The 24,174-nt window shown below is 48.0% G+C and overlaps 1 protein-coding gene across 1 annotated transcript in view; it reads right to left on the bottom strand.

Annotated features, from left to right (window-relative positions):
* Positions 1-23,720, bottom strand: part of SCTR (secretin receptor) — a 64,767-nt gene extending 41,047 nt beyond the window's left edge. The window contains exons 1-2 of the mRNA XM_089916985.1: positions 23,482-23,720; positions 11,714-11,819 (exon numbers count right to left, since the gene is read on the bottom strand). Coding sequence (XP_089773111.1) covers positions 11,714-11,819; positions 23,482-23,532 — 157 coding nt within the window. The 5' untranslated portion in view covers positions 23,533-23,720. The remainder of the gene's footprint in view (positions 1-11,713; positions 11,820-23,481) is intronic.
* Between the last annotated feature and the right edge of the window lie 454 nt (positions 23,721-24,174).

The raw sequence follows: 24,174 nt of genomic DNA, 5'->3' as shown, positions 1-24,174 counted from the left end.
GATAGGGGAGCTTTGTACACAGAGCCACTAGGGAGGGCTCAGCGCCTCTGGGAGGGCAGGGCTGGAGTGAACGTAAACTGGCTGCTGCAGGGCAAGCAGGGCCCAAGGCATCCCCACAACCCTCCACCATCTCTGAGGTCATCTGCTGACACTGACTGCCTGGCTGGAGGGGAAGGGATGGAAGGGTGTGCAAGTTTAAGTAGGGAAACAAGAAAAGACACCATGGGACCACAGATGTCATCTGGAGGGGCCAGGGGGGTGCCTGCCTGGTGCCCACGGCACAGCATGGCATCCTCGGTTGAAGTGAAGTGTGGTGGAGACGGACTGAACTTTGGACACGCCACTTACCTCTACGAGCCTCACTTTCCTCATCTATAAAATGGGCGTGGTAACGTCCCCCAGGATTTTGGTGGGAATTAATGATTTGTGTTTGCAGTGGATCTTTTTTTCCTCCTGGTTATTTTTTTCCTTTTTTCTGTCCTTCCTCCTCAGATTACTAGTTCACAGTCTCCAAGGAGGGCAGGAAAACTTACGATCTCCCTGACTTGGGCTTCCAAAGGTCCCTGGGGCAGGGGGATAAAGAGGAATTCTGGTGTAATCAAAACGCTTAGGAGAAAACAGAAAAAGAGCAAGACTTCCCCTCAGACTAGGGAGATAAGGGGTGATGTGATGAGCAGGCACACAGAAGGTTCCAGAAAGAGGCATGAGTGCACTGCTGCCCATTCGCCCCAGATGGCGGGAAAGCCCACAGGAGAAACGGCTGCGGGAACATGTCCAGATGGGCAGGACCAACAGCCTGTTTCCTGGCTTCATCATGCCCGCTCTGCCTTCTGAGCCCACCCCCAGGGGCAACCTGGGGCGGTCTCCTTGGCTTCGCAGTATTTACGGTATTTAGGCGTTGCCCTGCTTGTGATGGCTGGACCACACACAGAGGTGGTCAGGGTGGGTTAGAGGAACTGAAGGCCCAGGGTGGCAACGGCATTTAAAAGCATGGCACAGGAGCGACAGCAACGAGTCTGGGGGTGTTCCTCTTTAAGCCAAGAAGCACAAACCGTTCCACAGAACTATCTTGGGGAGTAGTGGGGTGCCCACCACCTAGAGTGTTCAAGCAGAGAGGGTCATGCAGTTAGGAGGCTGCGTGGGATGAGACGAAGGACCCTTTGAACGTGAGGCTGAGCGCCGCTTCCCTGAGGCAGGCTGGCTCTTTTGCCTGCGGGAGGCTTGCTCAAGGTGGCCTCAGAGCACCAGACGCCTCTCCTCCCTTCCCCGAAGGCACACGGAGCCTCCCCTCCCCGAAGGCACGCCAAGCCTCCCCTCCCCCGACAGCACAAGGAGCCTCCCCTCCCCCGACCGCACGAGCTGCATCTGGGGCCTGAAAAGTCCTCCTTGTCCTCCCTGGCTGAGACGCCTCCTTTCACGCCGCCTCTCACACTACACAGACATTAACTGGTGTCAACAGTCTCTCTCTTCCTCTTTTTTTTTTTTTCTTTCCAAATGCTAATCTTTTCTTGGGAGGGTGAGAATGTCAGTCCCTCACAGCTCAGTCTGGATTGTAAAATAGACAATCCTCAGGATTTGCACTCAAAAGATATGGGCTGAGAGTCCTGTTTCAGCTCTGGGGGATCCGGTGCCTCTAAGAGCCTCAATTTCCTCATCTGTGAAGTGGGGATGACAACGGTACTTACTGCACAGGCTGTTTTAAGAACTGAAAAAATATGTCGAAAATGCTACATGAACATAAGTTACTTGTTTCTGAAAAACGAGCCCAGATCAGTAGTGCCAAGGAAAGGGTGAAGAGAGCTGGGCTCTGGGCAGGGGAGGGAGGTCGCAGGTTGCCTTGCTGCCAGTGGCCCTCAGGAGCCAGGAGAAGCCAGAAAAGGACTGGAATGTTTGTTAGAGAAACTGCATTAAAAGCCAGCACGTAAGACACACTGATAGCAGCGCCACCACGTGGATGAACCTTGGAAACATTAGTGCAAGGAGGTGACACAAAGGTCACGGACTGTGGCTCCATTTGTTATGAAATGTCCAGAGTCAGCAAAAGCATAGAGACAGGGAGTGGATGCATGGTTGCCAGGGGCGGCGGGGGGGGGCAAGATGAGGAGTGACTACTCAGCGGGTACAGGTTTTATTTTGGGGTGATGAGAATGCTTTGGAGCTACATAGAGGTGGTGGTGGTTGCACTGTGAATGCACCAAATGCCATTGAGTTGTTTGCTTTAGGATGGTTAATATGGTGAATTTCACCTCAATAAAAAAGCACTGCCCTCCCGCCACCCACTAGAAGCCAGCCCATGTTCTTTGGGAGTGGGCAACCAGCCGGCAGAGACAAGAGGAAAAGGGGATGCTGTGTCCCCATTTTGAAGGCGAGGACACAAAGGTCCAGAGAGGATCGGGGTCTTGCCCAAGGTCACAAGGCCCCTAAGTGACAGAGGAGCACACCTGCCCAGGTCTGTCCAAACTGCTAAGCCCACATCCTTCCTGCCACTGCACTGTCTCTCGGGAACATTCTTCCTTAGGGAGAGGCAAAGCCCTTCAACTGGCCAGCTCTGAGGGGGTATCAGCTTCTGAAAACAGAGCAATAAATAGCCGGGTAGAGCACGCCATGCAGCTATTAGGGTGACCCTGAAATGTTCCCACAAAATGTTCCGAAGGCCTTGGCCACCTAACCTGGAATAGCTGAAGAGTTAATTTTTTATTCGTGATAAGTGTGCCGGGCTTGGTGACAGCTCGTTTCCTGGGACTCTTCTGGCGTTCAAACATTAACCTCCTCCCCAGGGAAGACCGGGCAGCTTAACCATTAACCTACACCCCCAACAGAGAGTCCGCCAGCCCCTCCCCACCTCAGGCGCCAGACAGATCCTTGCTGGGGACGGAGGGCCTGTGGGCCCAGGTGACCAGGACTTCAGGAGTCGTGCTCCTGAGTGGAGGTTATGGGGCCGGATCCCCCCAAGGCGGTCTCAGCCCCAGCCCCCATCCCCGCAACCTGGCCCTGATGGGGATCCGCGGGGCGGAGCCTGACCAAGGGTTCCATGCCTTTGCTGTTTCTCCTGTTTTCATTCTTTGAAGAAATCTTCCCCCATGGCCACCATGTCGGTTCTAAGCTCCACGATGGGTCTTCTGGCTCAGCTTTCTCAACCTGACAGCGGAACAGGCCTAAAGACTTTCCCAGGAGTCCAGGTCCTCAGAAGACTTCAGAAGACTCAGAAGTCTTCTGGCTCAGGCGCTTTTAAACCAGGTTTTCAAAACAACAGACCCCTTTTCCTAAATGAAAATTGCAGAAGGCCAAAATGCAAAACAGATCCAAGCGGCCCGAGCCTTTGCCCCGTTCACCCAGCTGCCGCGGCCTGGCCAGACACAGTTGCAATTACTGTGTGTGCAGCACAGCCCCATCGCACACGAGGAGAGCGAGGTCTCCCCAGGGAGCTCACGGCAGAACCCGGCAGGAGTCCCACTGCGCCTTCTCAGCCCTGGATGCACAAGTAGGACCACATGGGAGCCTCTGGGGACAGAAGATGGCTAGACCTGCTCCAGGTCGGTGCTCCAGGTCTGAGCACATCCGCAGCCTCCCAGGAACTGCAATGTGAGGTCGGCATCCACAGGGTGACGGGCCCCCAGGTCAGGCTCCGGGGAGCACTCCCCATGGGTGACGTGGCTACACTTCTCACCCCAGCTGGTCTGTGACGAGCGGGGCAGGCCGGGGGCGTCCATGTCCTCTGCTGCAAAGGCTCTGCTTCACCTCTCTCTCTCTCTCTCTCCTTCAAGTCTCCTCTCTCCCTGCTCTCAGTCAAACGTCTGCACTCACTCATTCACCCAGTAAGTCATCAACAAACACACAACAACTACTAGGTCTCGCAGGCCCTGTGCCCCGCGCTGGGGAAAAAGAGGAAAGTGACACAGTCCCTCCCAATCCAGGAAACACATCCCTACGATGCAGTGCAGAGGTGCCAGGAGGGAGAGAAACAGAGGGTCCTGCAGAAGTCCGGGTGGCCAGTTACACGGGGAGAAATCGTTCCTGGAGGAGTCTAAAAAGGAGAGTGGTTGGCAGAGTGGAAAACAGGGAATGGTGTTGAAGCAGAGGGATCAGCATGTGCAAAGGCGCAGAGGCATGAGAGAAACGTACACGGTCAGGAAGTTGTAAGCAATTTGGTTGAGCCAAGTGGCAATGTCTGGGATGGATGCGTGGACAAGGGAGTGCAGAGCTAAATCTCATCCTGCAGCCACTGGGGAGCAATAGGACATTTAAACACTTCAGATGCTTATTTTTAAAATAACCGTCTGTAACTTCTAAGTGTGAACTAAAGTTCACCATCATCTCTCCCAGTGGCTTGCCATTCTACGCTTTATCCCTCAGGCCTGAATGCAAGTCCCACGCTCTGTCACGGGAATTTCCGGCGTTCACCTTGGGGACATGCAGGCAGCTGTAGTTTCTGGGGTGACAGGAGGGCCCAGGAAGTCAGGAGGCTGTGGCTCAATGGTGGGCCCCTGTGAGCCGTAAGACTACTGTCTGGCTCCCCCGAAGAACCTGCCACAGCCAGCAGAGGGGAAGGAAAGGCTCAACCTACGGAAGGAAGTTGTCATCCTGCCCCGTCCCTCATGCAGAGGACGGGTGACTCCACTGAAGCCCACCGCAGCACCCACACTGCTGGGCCTCTGCCGCCCACGGCACCACCTTCCTCCTGCCCCCAGCTGCTCCTGATGGATTCGTGCAGGGGCCCGAGGCCGCTCCTGGGCCCTCTCCTCCTCCCCTTCCCTCATCCTCTCCTCCTGCAACCTCAGCCTCAGTTGCCAGCCAGACAGAAGTGTTCCCCAGCCTGGCCCTCCTCTGAAGCCTCCACTCCGTGTGTCTAGAACTGAACTCACGACCTTCATCTCTTCTCCCCCAAAATACTCCCCCCTCCTCCATGGAAGTGCTGCAGCCACCTTACGACCAGGAGGCGAATGCCACACATTGAGCAGAAAGACAGGAGGAATCTGGACACCTGGGGACTCTGCACCAGCTCTGGATCTTTTGTGGTGTCTAAGAAACCAACCCCTATTTGATGAAGCTCGCTTACCGAGTCTCTGCCACATGTGCAAAAACACATTCCTAAGCCATAAGAGAGGAGTCCAAGCTCCTTTTTTCTCACCATTCTCACCTCACAACAAGAAGTGCTAAATATTTTTTGAACGGATTCTTTCAATTTCACACCAACCCCATAAAACAGATGTTGAAACTGAGGCCCAGAGACATAGAACTTGTTCAAGATCACACAGCCTAATTTAAAAGCCTGGGCTCCCCGTTCCCCCTCTGCACCCCTCTTCCTCTCTCTTTCTTTTGGAAAATGCAGAGATGGGGCTGTCTTCCCCTTGCAGCCACACACATAGCGCCGCCATCGCCACCAGAGGGCAGACAGTTGTGTTCAGGGAGCGGGATGCGGGACGGGAGGGAGGGGAGGGAGGGGAGGGGAAGGCCTGGCGGACACAGCTGAGACGACCAGAAGGCACAGCGGCAGCCGCGGTTCGGGGGCAGCCAGATTCCTGGGAGGGGGGCAGGGAAGGAGTCACCGGCCTGGCCGTGGGGGACGAGAAAGTGGGCGACCAACAGTCCAAGGATCCCAAGAGCAAAGGCCATGACTTGGAGATAAGAGTACTGCAGAAGGACCTGTCTGGTCTGTACGCCGACAAGCCAGATAACCTAGATGGAAAGGATCAATTCCCAGAAACACACAACCTACCAAGACGGAGGTATGAGCAAGTAAAAACTCAGAGCAGACCTCTAACTAGTCGGGAGATGGAATGTGTCATAAAAAATCTCTCAACAACAAAAGCCCAGATGGCCTCACTGACAGGGTCTACCAAATGTTTAGAGGAATTAACACCAAGCCTCCTCAAAGGCTTCCAAAAAACTGTAAAGGAGGAAACACTTGCAAAATCATTCTATGAGGCCACCATCACCCTGATACCAAAGCCACACAAAGACTCTACAAGAAAAGAAAACTACAGACCAATATCTGCGATGAACATTGATGTAAAAGTTCTCAACAAAATACTAGCACATTGAATTGAACAGCACATGAAAACAATTATACACTATGACCAAGTGGGATCTATTCCTGCGATGCAGGGGTGGTTCAAAATGTGAATATTGCTCAATGTGATACACCACATTAACAAAATGAAGAACAAAAACCACAGGATCATCTCAGCTGATGCAGAAAAAGTATTTGACAAGATTCAACACCCTTTCATGATAAAAAACACTTACACTAGAAATAAAAAGAAACTATCTCAATATAATAAAGGCCATATATATAAAGGCCACAGCGAACATCATACTCAATGATGACGCCTGAAAGCTTTTTCTATAAGATCAGGAACAAGACAAGGACACCCACTTTTGCCACTTGTATTCAGCATAGTACTGGAAGCCCTAGTGTATAGCAAGTAGGCAAGAAAAATGAATAAAAGGTGTCCAAATTGGAGGAAAGAAGTAAAATTATCTCTGTTTGCAAACAATGTGATCTTATGTGTAGAAAACCCTAATGATGCCTCAAATGGACTCACCAAAGTGACAGGGTAGATATAAAATCAACACACAAAAATTAGTTGCATTCCTATACACTAGTGAGGAACAACCTACAAAGGAAATTATGAAACAAATCCATTTACAATAGCATTAAAAAGAACAAAAACCTTATGAATAAACCTAACTACCAATGTGAAAGACATGCACACTGAAAACTACCAAACACTGCTGAAAGAAATTAAAGGCACAAATAAATGGAAAGACAACCTGTATTCATGGATTAGATGTCATAATATTTTTAAGATGTCAATACTACCCAAAGTGATCTACAGATTCAATGCAATCTTTATCAAAATCCCAATGACAGGGACTTCCCTGGTTGCCTAGTGGTTAGGATTATGGGCTTTCACCGCCATGGCCCAGGTTCAATCCCTGGTCAGGGAACTGAGATCCCACAAGATGCATGGCACAGCCAAAACCAACAACAACAAAAAAATCCCAATGACAGAAATATTTCATTTAATATTTATGTATTTAATATTATTTTCAGAAATAGAAAAATTCATCCTAAAATTCTTAATGGAATCTCAAAGGACCTGGGAATAGTTAAAACCATCTTGAAAAACAACAAATTTGGGGATCTCATACTTCCTGATTTCAAAACCCATTTGAAAGCTACAGTAATCAAAACAGTGTGGTACTGGCATAAAGACAGACATATAGACCAGTGGAATAGGAAAGAGAGCCCCCAAATAAACCTTCACATATATGGTCAAGTGATTTTTTTACCAAGGTGCCAAGACCATTCAATGGGAAAAGGACAGTCTTTCAACAAACGGTGCTGGGAAAACTGAATGTCCATGTGCAAAAGAATGAAGATGGACCTTTAACTTATACCACACATAAAAATTAACTCAAAAATGGACCAAGGGCCTAAATGTAAGAGCTAAAACTATAAAATTCTTAGAGGAAGTTTCATGAGATTGGATTTGGCAATGCTTTCTTGGATATGACACCAAAAGAACTGACAACAAAAGTAAAATTAGATATATTAGGTTATACATCAAACTTAAAAACTGGTACATCAAAGGACACAACCAACAGAACGACAGAAATCATTTGCAAATCATATATCTGATAAAGGGTTAATATCCAGAATATATAAAGAACTACAACTCCATAACAAAAAACCAAACAACCCTATCTAAAAATGGTCAAAGGACTTGAAAGGACGTTTCTTTAAAGAAAACATACAAATGGCCAAGAAACACAGGAAAATATGCTCAACATCACTAATCATCATGTAAATGCAGATCAAAACCTCAATGAGATACCATAGGCCAATCACAAAAAGACAAATACCGTATGATTCCAGTTATTTGTGGTACCTAGAACCATTCAATCCACAGAAACAGAAAGCAGAATGATGGTTCCCAGGGGATAATGGAAGAGAGGAAAACAGTTGTTGTTTAATGGGTATAGAGCTCCAGTTTTGCAAGATAAAAGGTTTTGGAGATTGGGTGCACAGCAGTGTGAACTTAACACAACTGTACTGTACACTGAGAAATGGTTAAGTTGATGAAATTTACATGTTTTTTTAAACTTCTTTTTAAATTTCTTCAAAGAAGACATACAGATGGCCAACAGGCACATGAAAAGATGCTCAACATCACTGATCATCAGGGAAATACAAATCAAAACCACCACAAGGGCTTCCCTGGTGGCGCAGTGGTTGAGAGTCTGCCTGCCGATGCAGGGGTCGCGGGTTTGTGCCCCGGTCCGGGAGGATCCCACATGCCGCGGAGCGGCTGGGACCGTGAGCCATGGCTGCTGAGCCTGCGCATCCGGAGCCTGTGCTCCGCAGTGGGAGAGGCCACAACAGTGAGAGGCCCGCATACCACAAAAAAAAAACAAAAAAAAAAACACAAGATATCACCTCACACCTGTCAGAATGACTATTATCAAAAAGACAAGAAATAACAAGTGTTGACAAGGGTGTGGAGAAAAGGGAACCCTCGTGCACTGTTGGTGGGAACGTAACTGCTTCAGCCACTGGGGAGAAACTATGGAAAGTCCTCAAAAACTTAAAAAATAGAATTATCATATGATCCAGCAATTCCACTCCTGGGTATTTATCCAAAGAAAACAAAAACAGTAATTAGAAAAGATTCATGCACCCCTATGTTCACTGCATTATTTACAATAGTCAAGACACAGAAGCAACCCAAGTGCCCATCAACAGATGAATGAACAGATAAAGAAGATGTGGTACATATATACACAATGGAATGTTAGTCATAAAAAAGAATGAAATCTTGCCAGTTGTGACAATATGCATGGACCTAGAGGGTATTATGATAAGTGAAATAAGTCAGACAAAGACAAATACTATACGATTTCACTATGATTTCTATGATTTTATAAATGTGGAATCTATAAAACAAATGAACAAACATAACTAAAAAGAAACACGTTACAGAGAACAAACAGGTGGTTGCCAGAGGGAGGCAGGGTGGGGGAGGAAAGAAATAAGTGAGGGATATTAAGAGATACAAAGTCCCAGTTGCAAAATAAATGAGTCACCGGTATGAAATGTACAGAGTGGGGAATGTAGTTAATAACTATGTAATATCTTTGTATGGTGACACATCATAACTAGACTTGTCTTGGTGATCATTTTGAAACATATAGAAATATTAAATTACCATGTTCTGTATCAGAAACTAACATAGTGTTGTAGGTCCATTATACTTTGAAAACAATCAAACAGACAAATTCATAGACAGAGATCAGATTTGTGGGTACCAGAGGCCGGGCTGGGGGGAATTGCAGGAAGGTAGTCAAAAGGTACAAACTTCCAGTTATAAGATAAATAAGTAGTAGGGATGTGACGTGCAGCATGATAAATACAGTTACCACTGCTGTGTGCTATATGTGAAAGTTGTTAAGAGAGCAATCTCAAGAGTTCTCGTCACACCATTTTTTTCTATTTCTTTAACTCTGCACCTATAAGAGATGATGGTGTTCACTAAACTTCTTGTGATAGTCACCTCATGATGTATGTAAGTCAAATCATTATGCTGTGCACCTTAAACTTATACACTGCTGTGTGTCAACTATATCTCAATAAAACTAGAAGAAAAAGAAATAAAAATGGTTAAGACAGTAAAATTTATGTTACATGTATTTTACTACAATTAAAAAAACAAAGCAAAACACTGATAACATCAAATGTTGTCAAGGATGTGGAGCTACAGGAACCCTCATTCACTGCTGGTGGGAAATTAAAATGGCGCAGCCACTTGAAAGGCAGTTTTGGCAGCTTCTTACAAAACTGAACATGCTCTCACCATACGATCTAGCAACCATTCTCTTTGGTATTTATCCAAATGAATTGAAAACTTATGTCTGCACAGAACAACTTGATTTAGAATTGCCAAAACTTGGAAGCAACCAAGATGTCTTTCAGTAGGAGAATGGATAAACTGTGGCACATCCAGACAGTGGAATATTCTTCAGCTCAAAGAAGAAATGAGCTACCAAGCCATGAAAAGACATGAGAAGAACCTTAAATGTATATTACCAAGTGAAAGAAACCAACCTGAAAAGATTACACACTGCATGATTCCAACTATATGACCTTCTGGAAAAGGCAAAACTATGGAGAGAGTAAAAAGATCAGTGGTTGCCAGGGGTTAGAGGAGAGAGCGGGATGCACAGGTGGAGCACAGAGGATTTTCAGGCAAGAGAGACTACTCTGTATGATAGTATAATTGTGGATACATGCAATCATACATTTTTCAAAACCCACTGAATATGAACACTAAGGGTGACCTCTAATGTAAACTGTGGACTCTGAGTGACGATGGTGTGTAGGTTCATCAGCTGTAACCAATGTAGCACCGGCTGCAGGATGCTGACGGTGAGGGAGACTGTGTGTTTGGGTGGGAGGGGGTAGCAGAGAGTACGTGGGAATGCTCTGTACTTTCTGCTCCACTCTGCAGGGAACTGCTCTAAAAAATAAAGTCTATTAAAAAGAAATTCACATCACATAAATTTAACCATTAGCCATTTTAAAGTACAGTCAGTGGCATTTAGTACATTCACAGTGTTGTGTGACCGGCACCTCTATCCAGTTGTAGACACTTCACCACGACCAAAAGGCAGTTCCTACACAGTTACTCCCCAGCCATTTCCCCTGAGCCCCTGACAACCATGAATCTAACTTCTGTCTCTATGAATTTGTCTAATCTGGACATTTCATACAAGGAGAATCATATAACATATGGCCTCTTACAACAGACTTCTTTCACTTCACTTTTTAAAAAATTTATCCATGTGGTAGTATCAGTACTTCATTCCTTTTTAAGACTGAATACTGTTCTATTGTATGTACAGACCACATCTTCGTTACCCATTCATCAGCTGACAGACACTTGGGTTGTTTCCACCTGTTGCCTATTGTAACGCGTGCTGCTAAGACCTTGCCCGTACAAGTCTTTGTCTGACTATCTGTAAAGGATTCTTCTCTTAATGCTACATCCCTCCCTGCCCTTAGATGAGTGAAAGCAAAGCAGATAAGTGAAGGAAGGGAACAGAAATAAAATTAACATGTAAATATCAAATTAATAATATTTACGGTCCTAACTAATAACCAATATTTAAATTAATAATATTTAAAATAATAATATTTAAGAAACACCTGTATTAACATACTTTATCTCATATATCTTTATAATTCTGATGTAGACTTTATCACCTGTGTTTTATAGATCAGTAAAGCAAGACTCGGAAGGTTAAATAATTTGTCCGTGTTCACACAGCCGGTGAGGGTCAGCCAGCAATGGACTCCAAGTTTTCCAGACCCCACGCTGCCTCTCCCATCAAACTAGCAGTAGAGGTGAGAGAATGGGTGAGAAGTACACTGCCTTGATAAGTAATTCTCACCAAAAGCTTACCTTGGTGAAGTCATCATGCAGAAGCTAATGGTTCAACAACCCTGGCTGTAACCACAAACTCAGAGAACCAAAGAGAGGCAATGACATGGTTTCTCTGGGTGTGTATAGACTGGTCACCAGGGTCACTCCAGGCCCGTCCCCTCAGCTTATTCTCTGAAAGGACACAGCTGCTCCAGCCCCTACCTGCCCCCAACCCAGTGGACCTGGACGCAACTCACATCCCAGAGTGGGCCCAGGTGTGCACGTACCTGGGGCCGGGTGCCTGGCCTTCTCCTCGGCGAGTCCCTGCAGACACTGGTCCCGTTCTTCCCGCAGCACCTGCAGCACAGCACACAGCCGAGGGAGGGCTCCCACCTGCAAGCCCAAAGTCGAGAATGCTCGTCACTGTCACGAAGCTGAGTCTAGTACGCAGGGCGGGGCCAGACAATGCAGACTCAAAATGAGGAAGACAAACTAGTGAATATGACAAAAAAAGAGCATGCTCACAGATACAGACAACAAACTTGTGGCTACCAGCAGGAAGAGGGAAGGAGGGCAAGCTAGGGGCAGGGCAGTAAGAGGTACAAGCTGCTAGGTATAAAATAAGCTACAAGGATACATTGTACAACACAGGGAACAGAGCCCATATTTTACAATAACTATAAATGGAGCATAACCTTTAAAAATTGTGAATCACTAATTGTACACCTATAGCCTATACAGTATCGTACAGCAACTATACTTCAATAAAAAAGACCTGTAAAAAAAGTAATGTAAACTAGAGACTTTAGTTAATGTATCAATATTAGCTCACCAATTTTAACAAATGCACCACTTTTATGCAAGACATTAGTAACAGGAGACACTGGAGAGGAAGGGTTGAGGGGGTACATGGTCATTCTTTGTACTTTCTGCAGAATTTTTCTGTAAACCTAAATCCTCTCAACAAAATAAATTATATTAATTTAAAAAGAATAAGGGGGAGAAATCAGTTCACCTACTTTAAAGACTCGCTGTATAGCTACAGTAATCAAAACAGCATGGTATTAGTAGAAGAACAGGCAATGGTGTTAGAGCGACTGGACAGCTACAGATAACAAAACGAACCTTGAACTAAGACTCATACCTTGTACAAAAATTACCTCAAAATGATCATGGACTTGAGCGCAAAACATTAAACTAAAACTTTTAGAAAAAACATAGAAAATCTTCAAGATGTAAGGCCAGGCAAAGATTTCTTATACTTGACACCAAAAGCACAATCCATAAAAAGAAAAATTGATAAATTGGACTTCACCAAAATTAAAAACTTTTGCTCCAAGAAAAACCATGTTAAGAGGATGAAAAGGCAAGCTACAGATGAGGAGACGATATTTGCAATCCGCAAATTAGAACTAATATCTAGAACAGACAGAGAACATTCAAAACTCAATAGTAAACAAATTAAAAAATCTATTTAAGGACTTCCCTGGTGGCGCAGTGGTTAAGAATCCGCCTGCCAGTGCAGGGGAAGCAGGTTCGATCCCTGGTCCAGGAAGATCCCACATGCCGCGGAGCAACTAAGCCCATGCGCCACAACTATTGAAGCCTGTGTGCCCTAGAGCCCACAAGCCACAACTACTGAGCCTGTGCTCTGGAGCCTGTGAGCCACAACTACTGAGCCTGTGTGCTGCAGCTACTGAAGCCAGCACACCTAGAGCCTGTGCTCCACAACAAGAGAAGCCACCGCAATGAGAAACCCACGCACCACAAAGAAGAGTAGCCCCTGCTCGCCACAACTAGAGAAAGTTCGCACGCAGCAACGAAGACCCAACGTGGCCAAAAAAAAAAAAAATCTATTTAGAACATAGGCAAAATGCATGAAAAGACATTTCAGAGAAGACACACAGATGGCAAATAAGCACATGAAAAGATGTTCAACATTATTAGCTATTAGGTAAATGCAAATTGAAATCGTAATGTGATATCACTACATGCTTATCAGAATATCTAACATAAAAAATGACAACAATGCTGGCAAGGTTGTGGTGAAACTAGGTCACGGACACATTGCTGGTGGGACTGTAAAATGAGACAACCACTCTGGAAAACAGGTTGACAGTGTCTTAAGAAAAGCTAAACATGCAACTACCATACGACCCAGCCATTGCACTCTTGGGCATTTACCCCGGAGAAATGAAAACGTATATTCAGAAAAAAACCCTGTACACTACTATTTGTAGCAGCTTTATTCCTAACAGCCCAAAACTGTAACAGTCCAGATGCCTTTCAATGGGTAAATGGTTAAACAAACTATGGTACATCCATACTATGAAATTCTACTCAGCAATAAAAAGGAACAAAGTAGTAATACATGGGCCAACTTAAATGAATATCCAGAGAAATATGCTGAATGAAAAAGCCAATCCCAAACGGTTACATACTGTATGATTCCATTTATATAACATTCTTTTTTAAATTTAATTATTTTATATTGGGGTATAGTTGATTTACAACCTTTGTGTTAGTTTCAGGTGTACAGCAAAGTGATTCAGTTATACATGTGTCCATTCTTTTTCAGATTCTTTCCCCATACAGGTTATTACAGAGTACTGAGTAGAGTTCCCTGTGCTGTACAGTAGGTCCTTGTTGGTTATCTATTTTATATAGCGTAGTGTGTATGTGTTAATCTCAAACACCTAATTTATCCCTCCACCCCCTTTCCCCTTTGGTAACCATAAGTTTGTTCTCTATGTCTGTGAGTCTGTTTTGTCAATACATTCATTTGTATCATTTTTTTTAGATTCCACATCATTTATATAACATTCTTGAAACAGCAAAATTATATCAATAGAAATGGAGACCCTATTAGTGGTTGTCAGGAGTGAAGGGAGGGTGAGGGTGGGAGGGAGGGAGGTGTGACTCTAACAGGGCACCACGAAGGGTCCTCAGGGTTGCAAGCTTGTTTTGCACCTTGACTGGATCAACGTCAGTATCATAGCTGGTCAGTCAAACCCCAGCTCACTTGCAAACACTAAGAAAGAAGTAAACGTGCATTGCTATGTGCCACTGAGTTTCTGTGACTGTTACACAGCACAGCTGACTGGGTAGGAGTGACGTTTCCCAAAAGTGGGTGGCCATGTGCATTGCTGGAAATGAAGAAAGGGGCGCTGCAGCAAAGAGGGTCTTGAGAGCGATGGAGCAAGATGAGGAATGAGGGAACACCTACAATGGGAACCTCTCCAAGAAAAATTTAACTTCCTTTGTGTTTTTCCCTGGGACTATGCAAAAATAAACATCAGAAGACAGTTTAACTTTTTCTTTTCATTCTACATTTCTTTTTCTTAAGTTGTAGTAAAATATACATAACATTTACCATTTTAACTGTGGTTTAGTGTACAAAGTTGTACAATGATCACCCCTATCCATCTCCAGGACATTTCAACTGGCCCAACAGAAACTCTGTACCAATTAAATAGTAACTATGTACCCTTCCTGGAGTCCCTGGTAACCTCTATTCTACTTTCTGATTCTACGAATGTGTCTGTTCTAGGTACTTCATATAAGTGGAGTCATGCAATATCTGCTTTTTTGTGTCTGGCTCATTTCACATCCACATTGTAGCATCTATCAGAATTTCCTTCCTTTTTAAGGATGAATACTATTCCATTGTATGGACAGACCACACTTTGTTCATCCATTCATCGCTGGGTTGTTTCCATCTCTTGGCTACTGTGAATAATGCAGCCAGGAACGGAGATGTACAAATATCTTTTCGAGTCCCTGCTTTGATTCTTCTGGGTACGTACCCAGAAGCAAAATGTGTGGATCATATGGTAATTCTGTGTTTACTTTTTTAAGAAACCACCACACTGTTTTCCACAGCAGCTGCCCCATTTTACCTTCCCGCCAGCAATGCACAGAGTTCTAATTTCTCTATGTCCTCATCAACCGTTGTTATTCTGTGCTAATAATATCCATCTTAGTGGGTACGAAGTGAATCAACCCACATTTCTTTTACCCTTATCCTTCCATTAAAATTGAATAAACTGGGACTTCCCTGGCGGTCTAGTGGTTAAGACTCCACGCTGCCAATACAGGGGGCCAGAAAATATTTTTAAAGACAAAAAAGAAAAAAAAAAGATGAAGAAGAAAAAAACTATCATCTATAGTTCACCCCCTTTAAAAAAAAGTATTAAATATAATTTTACTTAAAATTCACAGGAGGAGAAACAAGTGAAGGTGAAAGTATTGCTAAAATTAATATAAAATTTTCCTCAAAACAAGAGCTATTAGTACTGAAAAGTTCCCTTTAAACAGTTTTTAAAAATCAAGTTTGTCTCTTAGGGGAAAACATAGGCAGAACACTCTATGACATAAATCACAGCAAGATGGTTTTTGACCCACTCCTAGAGAAATGGAAATAAAAACAAAAATAAACAAATGGGACCTAATGAAACTCAAAAGCTTTTGCATAGCAAAGGAAACCATAAACAACACGAAAAGACAACTCTCAGAATGGCAGAAAATATTTGCAAATGAAGCAACCGACAAAGGATTAATCTCCAAAATTTACAAGCAGCTCATGCAGCTCAATATCAAAAAAACAAACAGTCCAAAAGTGGGCCGAAGACCTAAATAGACATTTCTCCAAAGAAGATATACAGATGGCCAGCAAACACATGAAAGGATGCTCAACATCACTAATCATTAGAGAAATGCAAATCACAACTACAATGAGATATCATCTCACACTGGTCAGAATGGCCATCGTCAAAAAATCTACAAACAATACATGCTGGAGAGGGTGTGGAGAAAAGCGAACCCTCTTGCACTGTTGGTGGGAATGTAAACTGATACAGCCACTATGGAGAACAGTATGGAGGCTCCTTAAAAAACTAAAAATAGAACTACCATATGACCCAGCAATCTCACTACGGGGCATATACCCTGAGAAAACCATAATTCAAAAAGAGTCATGTACCACAATGCTCACTGCAGCTCTATTTACAATAGCCAGGACATGGAAGCAACATAAGTGTCCATCGACAGATGAATGGCTAAAGAAGATGTGGCACATATATACAATGGAATATTACTCAGCCATAAAAAGAAACAAAATTGAGTTATTTGCAGTGAGGTGGATGGACCCAGAGTCTGTCATACAGAGTGAAGTAAGTCAGAAAGAGAAAAACAAATACCGTATGCTAACACATATATATGGAATCTAAGAAAAAAATGGTCGTGAAGAACCTAGGGGCAGGACAGGAATAAAGATGCAGACATAGAGAATGGACCTGGGGACACAGGGAGGGAGAAGGGTAAGCTGGGACAAGGTGAGCGAGTGGCATGGACATATATACACTACCAAATGCAAATGTAAAATAGATAGCTAGTGGGAAGCAGCCGCATAGCACAGGGAGATCAGCTCGGTGCTTTGTGACCACCTAGAGGGGTGGGATAGGGAGGGTGGGAGGCAGGGAGACACAAGAAGGAAGAGATATGGGAACATATGTATATGTATAGCTGATTCACTTTGTTATACAGCAGAAACTAACACACCATTGTAAAGCAACTATACTCCAATAAAGATGTTAAAAGAAAAACAGTCCTATTCGTTTTCCCCTGGAGCCCTCCCTCCCACAGACCTCCTTCCTCTTCCCAACACCGGCCTGTGGTTTTGGGGGCCGCTCCCCGCTCCCCCTGCTGGAGTTCCATTTGCTGGACTCCCTTTTTCTTTACTCTTCTTCCTTGTTTTACAGAATCACGTTCTCTAGTAACTTCCTAAGAAAGCACACGGAGGAAGTAAATTTTTGAATCTCTGAAGGAGTGAAAAAGCTCTTATTCACTTGAGTAATTATCCAATTAATTAATAATTTGGAAATAGAAAAGTCCAACCTGCAGAGAGAGAAAATAACGAGGCAGACCCCAAAATAAGAGAGGAAAGATGTTAAGAGAGGGTTCTGTTAGCTATTTTGGACTCTTAAATATGAAAAGGTAAAATCTGGGAGGAGATACAATGAAAACCTGTTGAATTCCGAAGGAGGTGAAGAAACGCAGCATCACTTTGCTCATCACACTTTACAATATAATTACTCACCTGCCAACATTGAGACCGGAAAGGAATAGTTTCAAGGGGGAAACAAGAGAAATACTAGTCTAGTTTATAGGATGAGAAAGAAAAAGAGGGCACTCGATCGTACAACCAGTTCGAAGCACAAAACGTCATCAAACACTTACTGGGCCCCAGGACGCCCCGCAATCAAAGGCGAATGGACGCGGGTCCTGCTCCCGGAGCTCACCGGCTCCAAGGAGTCAGAGTGACCCGAGGCGGGAGCGCGTGGGGAAGGCAGCCGCCAGGTCACGATGGACCACCAGCGGCGGCAGGGGCCCCCGGGAGGCGGCTGCACCCGAGAAGTCATCCCCACAGAGCGGAGAGGATGCGGACGGACGAGACGGAGTCGATGGGGGCCTGAGGGCCGGCTGAGGGCAGGGCTGGCGTGGCTCCCATGATGTGTCTGCTCTGGGTGCCTCGACAGCTCCAAGCACAAGGAAACGAGATGTAGGCCTGGGAGCTGAGGTGAGAGAAGTGTGGTTGAGCAAGACTGGGTTTGTGACGCGGTAAGATGGCCAAAGAAGCTCACACGGTAAGAGGGAGCAGATGCAGAAGACCAAAGGCCAGAGACAGAGGCTCGGGGAACGACCCGCTCAGGCTGGGAATAAGAGCGTAAGAAAGGCCCACGCCAGAGGAGGAACCTTGCGCGAGGAGGAGCCAGCCACGCGAGAAGGAGCCAGCCACGCGAAGGAGCCAGCCACGCGAAGGAGCCAGCCACGCGAGAGGAGCCAGCCACGCGAGAGGAGGAGCCATGCGAGAGGAGAGGCCTAGCCACTGGAGAGACCGTGCGAGAGGAGAAATGTCTGGAGAGGTGTGGTGGGAACAGCGAAGGGTAGGAGCCAAGGCAGGGAAAGGGACAGGGTGTCCTGGCACGGAATGCTTCCAAGAGGCTGGGGTCCCATGGGTGTCCTGCCCAGTTTGACCAGGACAGTCTGGGTGTGTGCCTGCTACCTTGATCTCGTTATTCATTAACGTCCAGCTCCTCTCATCAGTCATGTGGTGCCCGGGTAGACCAAAGACTGCACCCTGTCTAGTGAATGGGGCAACATAGGCCCTGGTGACTGAAGCCCGTGGGTGGCGTGTGGGAGCCAGGGTGTGGCTGGCTGAGAAATGGGTGGAGGTGTGGGCAGGGGTCGTGGGTGAGGACTGGGCCGCCTCTGTGTCGTCTCAGGACAAAGGTCACTGAGCATGGTAGGGGCGGGGGTGGGAGCACGTGTGTAGGGATGGCCGTGGGCCGGAGCAGAGCCTCTGTTCCGCCTGGATGTGTTGTGGACAGGATATCTGTGTCCCCCGACGAATACATTGATGCCCTAACCCCGGGTGTGGCTCTGTTTGGAGACGGGCCCATAAGGAGGTAATTAAGGTCAAATGAGGTCTAAGGGGTTGGGGCCCAGATCTGATAGGTTAGTGGTCTTATGAGAAGAGACACCAGAGGGCTCACTCTCTCTCTCTGCCCGCTCAGAGGAAAGGCCATGTGAGGGTAAGGCAGCTGTCTACAAGCCGTCTGGGGAGGGAGGGCTCCCCAGAACCCGACCATGCTGGCCCTGGATCTGGGACTTCCAGCTTCCAGAACTATGAGAAGATAAACGTCCACTGTTTAAGGCCCCCAGTCTGTGGTGCTCTGTTATGGCAGGAGGAAGGGCACAGGAGGGTACAATTCAGACACATCTGTGAGAGCAAGATGTTGCTCAGAGGAAGTTCTTTCCCTGACTCTCAGGAAATGGGAGGTAGACCCGGTCTGTTGAAAATGAAAGAGGAGGTGGTGAGGTTAGAAATCTGAGAAGACACCAGGGGGAGCCTCTGGGAGCCAAGGTAAAGGGAACTGATGTGGGGCACAAAGGGATTCTGAAGTCTGGAAAACTCAGGAATCCTGGCAGCACGACGGGCAGGACACGATGCACCGGGGAGGTCCCTTCCCCAGAGGCCCCTTGGACTCTGTCAGACAAGGCCTGTTGAAGCTGGGTGGGTCCCAGGAGATCCCTGTTTTCTCGTGTCCTCTGGAATGCTGGGCAGCCCTCTGTTTGTCATGTAAGCAAGCAGATAGGATCTGAGTGTTGTGGGGCTTGCCTTGGGCTGCAGGTTGTTCCAGAGCCCGAGTGAAGGTCAGTGGTGAGAAACCTCAGCTTGCTAAGGGCAGGGGTGCAGGCACCAAACCAGGGGCCACTGCAGGGGCCGCCCTGTGGGCAGAGCTCTAATCCTGGTTATTAAGTCTGCGCTTTCAACAAGGGGTGCCAGGAAGAAAGCTCTGCCCGTCCCTGGCATGCGGGGAATACTGGGGATGGGACAGAGGGAGGGGAACTCTATAGCATCTCCTAAAGGGGGTGCCAAAGCCTAGAGGACTCCCCTAAACAGTGTGGGAAGCACACCTCCTGTTGGACTTCGTGACCCCAAGCTCATCTCTGGCCCCCTCAATAAAATGCTGTGTCCTGACAGTATTTTGTTTATGTTTTATGAAGTGCTCAGATTAAACTAGAATTAGTGTCATTTTGCGGTTTGGGAGAGAATTTCATGACAGCGCCTTGGGCACCAGAAACCAGAGCGGCCTCTCTTTGGGAGCAGACGCACATTCTGGCTAAGAACAGCTGGGTTTGGGTCCTCATGCCACCGTGAACAGCTGGGTGACCTTGACCAGTGGCTTCACCTCTCTCTGAGCCTCTGTGTCATGTGCACAATGAGGGTACTGATTGTTGGTGTGAGAAGTAAATCAGTGCCAGGAAGGACTGAGCAGAGTACCTGGTGTGAAGTAAGTGCTCAGTAAGGGAGGCCTTCACCATCATCACCATCATGATCATCAGTCACGTTAACTTAGGGACAGTAAACACTCAAAAAGAAACGCACAGATACTTCCTCAGAATATTGTCCAAAACTCCCAGTGATTTTCCTCTAAGAGGCCACAGTAGCCAGATCCTCTGGTGGCCTTTGCAGGCCTTCCTAAAATTCTGCTCACCCAGCTGCCACAGAGCTCGTCAGCCTCTGGGTCCAGATGTAGCCCAGAGAGGGGTGGGGACCACCATGTGTGCCAGACCCCATCCTTCGAGTTTCTGTGTTTCTGCACCGTCAACTGAGAAGGAATGAAGCGGGGGGAAGGGAGGGTGGAGAAGCCCAAGGAACCCATGCCCTGCAGAAGTCTTCTTGTCTGGAAATGGGTCTCCATCGGGTACACCTGCTTCTGTCCTCTGGCTCAGATTCCCTGTCACCAACCCCACTACCCTGAATCCAACATCCAGTGACACCTATTGTGAATCCTGTTCACGCATTTCCCCTGAAACATTACATTTAAGACAGCGGTTCTCAACCAGGGCAGTTTTGCCCTGCCTGCTCCCCGAGGGCATTTGGCAATGTCTGGAGACACTTTGTGTTGGAACGACTTGGAGAGATGGCACTAGCTTCTGGTGGCTAGAGTCCAGGGACGCTCCCAGCACCCCTTGTGAAAAGCCCAGGTTTAATATCCAGGATTACAGCATCAAAGTTAAGAAACCCTGCTTGAAGGAAAAAGCAGCCCTGCACCCCCCTTAACTCAGGTCCTCGGATGGGCAGCTTGCCAGATGCCCTGGATTAAAGAGCCCTCCCCTGAGTGACTCCTCCTCCTTTGCTGACGTATCTGTGTACAATTTTGTAAGCAACGATTGCTTTCAAGATGTCATGCTTCACTACCTGTTGCTATATGAAACTGTCCCAGCTGAGGACAGCCACTATGGATAGCACCATCATTTAACTCACTCATTCATGCATTCATTCAGCCCACACACACTCAATGACTCCCCCTTACGCTGGGACAGGCCCTAGGGATAAAGGATTAGCGAGACTAAGTCTCAAGGCTCAAGCTCGAAGTGAACATATCAGGGAGGACAGATGTGCTGGTAAATAATAGCGTTCCAGGTAGAAGTCCTCATGAGAGACACGGGTGGGGACAGGCGAGGTGTGGCCAGGGTTTCCTACCCAGGTCTCAGAAAACTGCCCCATCAGCCATCAGCACTTGTTAGTCCACTGGCAAGGGACCCTCCCGACATCACCCTGTGTGGAAAGGCAGGGGAGGGGATAGTAATAAGCATTTGGCCTTAGTGACTGCCCCCCCCGCAATTAGAAATATGCCTATGATTTCCCTCAAGAGGGAGCACAAAATGAATAAAGAATTGTTTGAATGCCCTTCAGTTTCAAAATTGAATGTCTGACGCCTCAAACAAACAGGAAAAAAAAACAGCAGGGTTTCATAGGCTGGGAAATAGTCCAACCGAAGTAGTCAGTTCCACTCCTATTTGTTGAAGGAGTTCTCTGCCAAGAAGTGTGAACCTCAGGTCTGGATAAGCCCATAAAATCACCAGAGAACCAAGACTTACACACAGGAACCCACCTCAAAGAACACAAAGCGGTACTGGAGTGTATGAAAATGCACGTAAAGACAAAGGGCGTCCCGGACAGAGCTCTGGGCTCTATTTTCAGCGCTGCCACAAACCAACTGATGTGGAGAAGGTCCCTGCTCTCTGTGGGTCTCAGTCTGCTCCCCTGTAAAAGGAGGTAACTGGACCAGGGCAGAATAAAACATCCTTCCAAGGCACACAGAAGACTTGAACCAAGGGGAGGCTCTCCTTTCCCCTCTGTTTATTCCTGAGATAACACCGGGGTCCCCTTGAGATTAAAATGTAGGTTGAACCTCAGTCCTGAAGCCCAGCTACCTGGAGCGGCTGCCTCCCAGCCCTGGGCACCGAATCACAACACACCTGGAGGCTGCACTGGGCTTTGAACTGTCCCCACCGTCTCAGGTGGCGTTTCCCCAAAGTGGGAGCTCAGACTAACGAGCGGGTGCTGTTGCCCTAGCACCTTCCAACTCCAGCCCTAGAACAAGAGGCTCCAAGTTACAAGCGAGCTGGGAACAGAGCCCCAAACGCCAGCCTGGATGCCACAGAGCCGCCCCTACTGCGTGCCAACACTCCCGTCAGCTCGGGAAGCAGGTCTTTCTTGCAGTCAAACAGGATAGGACTACAGGAGGGCGAGGTCACTGGACGCCAGGAAGGACTTGCCCAGGACAGAGACCGCAGACTCAGAATTAGGTCCCCAAGTGCTCTCCCTGTGAAGTTTCTTGGGACAGAGGCCCCGGCGGCCAGTTTGGAAGGCTGGTGGGAAAGAGTGGTTCTGGAATCTGTGCGCCCATTTCCCAACCCCCCGCCCTCGCTCCCAGCCAGCCAGTCTGGGTGCAGCCACTTTCCCATTCACAAATCCCACAGGGAGAGGCCCGGATTCCCTGGAGTTTCCGAGAAAGAAAGAAAAACACGCCACCCACTGCTGCCTTCTCTGTTCTCGGCCAGCTCCTCCCTGGGCCTGGTTTGGGGAGACCAGCTGCTCCCAGGAGTCCCCAGACACACAGACATTGGGGAGCCAAACCCACAGGAGAGACGAGGGGGAGAGCCGCAGACGCGGTCCCATCACAGAACCAGCAGCTGCTGCGGCCAGAGCTTTCGGAGGTCTTCCCATCCGCAGCCCGGTGTGTGTGCAAATGTCAAGGCTTTGGAGCAGACGGACTGGGTTCCAGTTGTCTTTTATCGGGGCAAGATTTTTGGTCTTTCCAAGTCTCGCTTTTCTTGTCCGCAAAGTGAGGGTGAAAACATCAACCTCGAAAGGCGATGATGAGGTTTCAAGGAGATAACGCAGGCAAAGCGCCCGGCACACAAAACGCACGGCCAGGGGCGGCTCCAGAACTCCGCCTAGGAGGGCCCCGGAGGCGCAGCCGGGAGGAAGGGGTGGGCTGGAGGGCAAGGGGGTTATCTCAGCGCTGCCTGCGCCCAGGCTCACGCCGATGGTGTTTTGGAGGAGCGGGCCGTCCGGAGAGGAGCGGAGAGAGATCGTAGCTGTGGGGGACACATGCGGAGGAAGGGCTCCCACTCCCCAGCGGAAGATCGTCCCCCCACCCCCACCCCGCGTGGGACCCGCGGAGGCGCGCGTACTCACGGCGTGCGCGGCGCAGGCGAGCAGCAGCAGCGGAGGCAGGAGGGCGCGCATGGTGCCGCGTGCGCTCCCTGGGCGCCCCGACGGCCGCCTGCCCGCGCGCACCACCCGTTCCGGGCTCAGCGCTCCCGGCCTCCTCTCGGACCCTGGTCGGCCCCCGCGCCCCGGGGAGCCATGGCCCCACCCGGGACTTCGCCTCCTCGGACTAGGTGGCCGCGAGCCACGCCGCCCGGCCGGTTGATAAGGACGCGGCGCGGCGTGCAGTCCTCCGCCCACCGCGGCTGGCTGGGGTCCCGCGCGGAGGTCGGCGGCGGAAGAGGCAGAGGGAAGGCGCGGCCGCAGCGGCTCCCACGGCCTCGGCCTGCCCCGCCGACACACCCCCACGGACGGAAAGAGCCCTCCCCAAAGCACGGGTCAGCCCCGCCGCCGCTGCGCGGCGTGCGCCACCTTTTCGAGCCTCTGTTCTCCTCCGGAACAACACGTCTAATAATACCCACCTACCTTCCGGTGAAAGAAGGTTGGGCGAGTGCCCTGTGACACAGCGGGCGCTTGGGAAATCGCTATGGCATCTATTCTGGGGGGCAGCTACTCTATTTCCGATTTTCACTTTATTTTTCTTTCTGATTAGTTACACACGCTCATTCCAGAAAGTTGCACACCCACCACACTGAGAAGCCTTTGATGATCAGGTGAGAC

The sequence above is a fragment of the Delphinapterus leucas genome, chromosome 8, assembly GCF_059928025.1.
Source record: "Delphinapterus leucas isolate spDelLeu-1000000601 "Yukka" chromosome 8, BTC_Dleu_Yukka2, whole genome shotgun sequence".
NCBI classification, from domain to species: domain Eukaryota; kingdom Metazoa; phylum Chordata; class Mammalia; order Artiodactyla; family Monodontidae; genus Delphinapterus; species Delphinapterus leucas.
The sequence above is the reverse complement of the archived record's forward strand: the minus strand, read 5'-3'. Positions and strand labels throughout refer to the sequence as shown.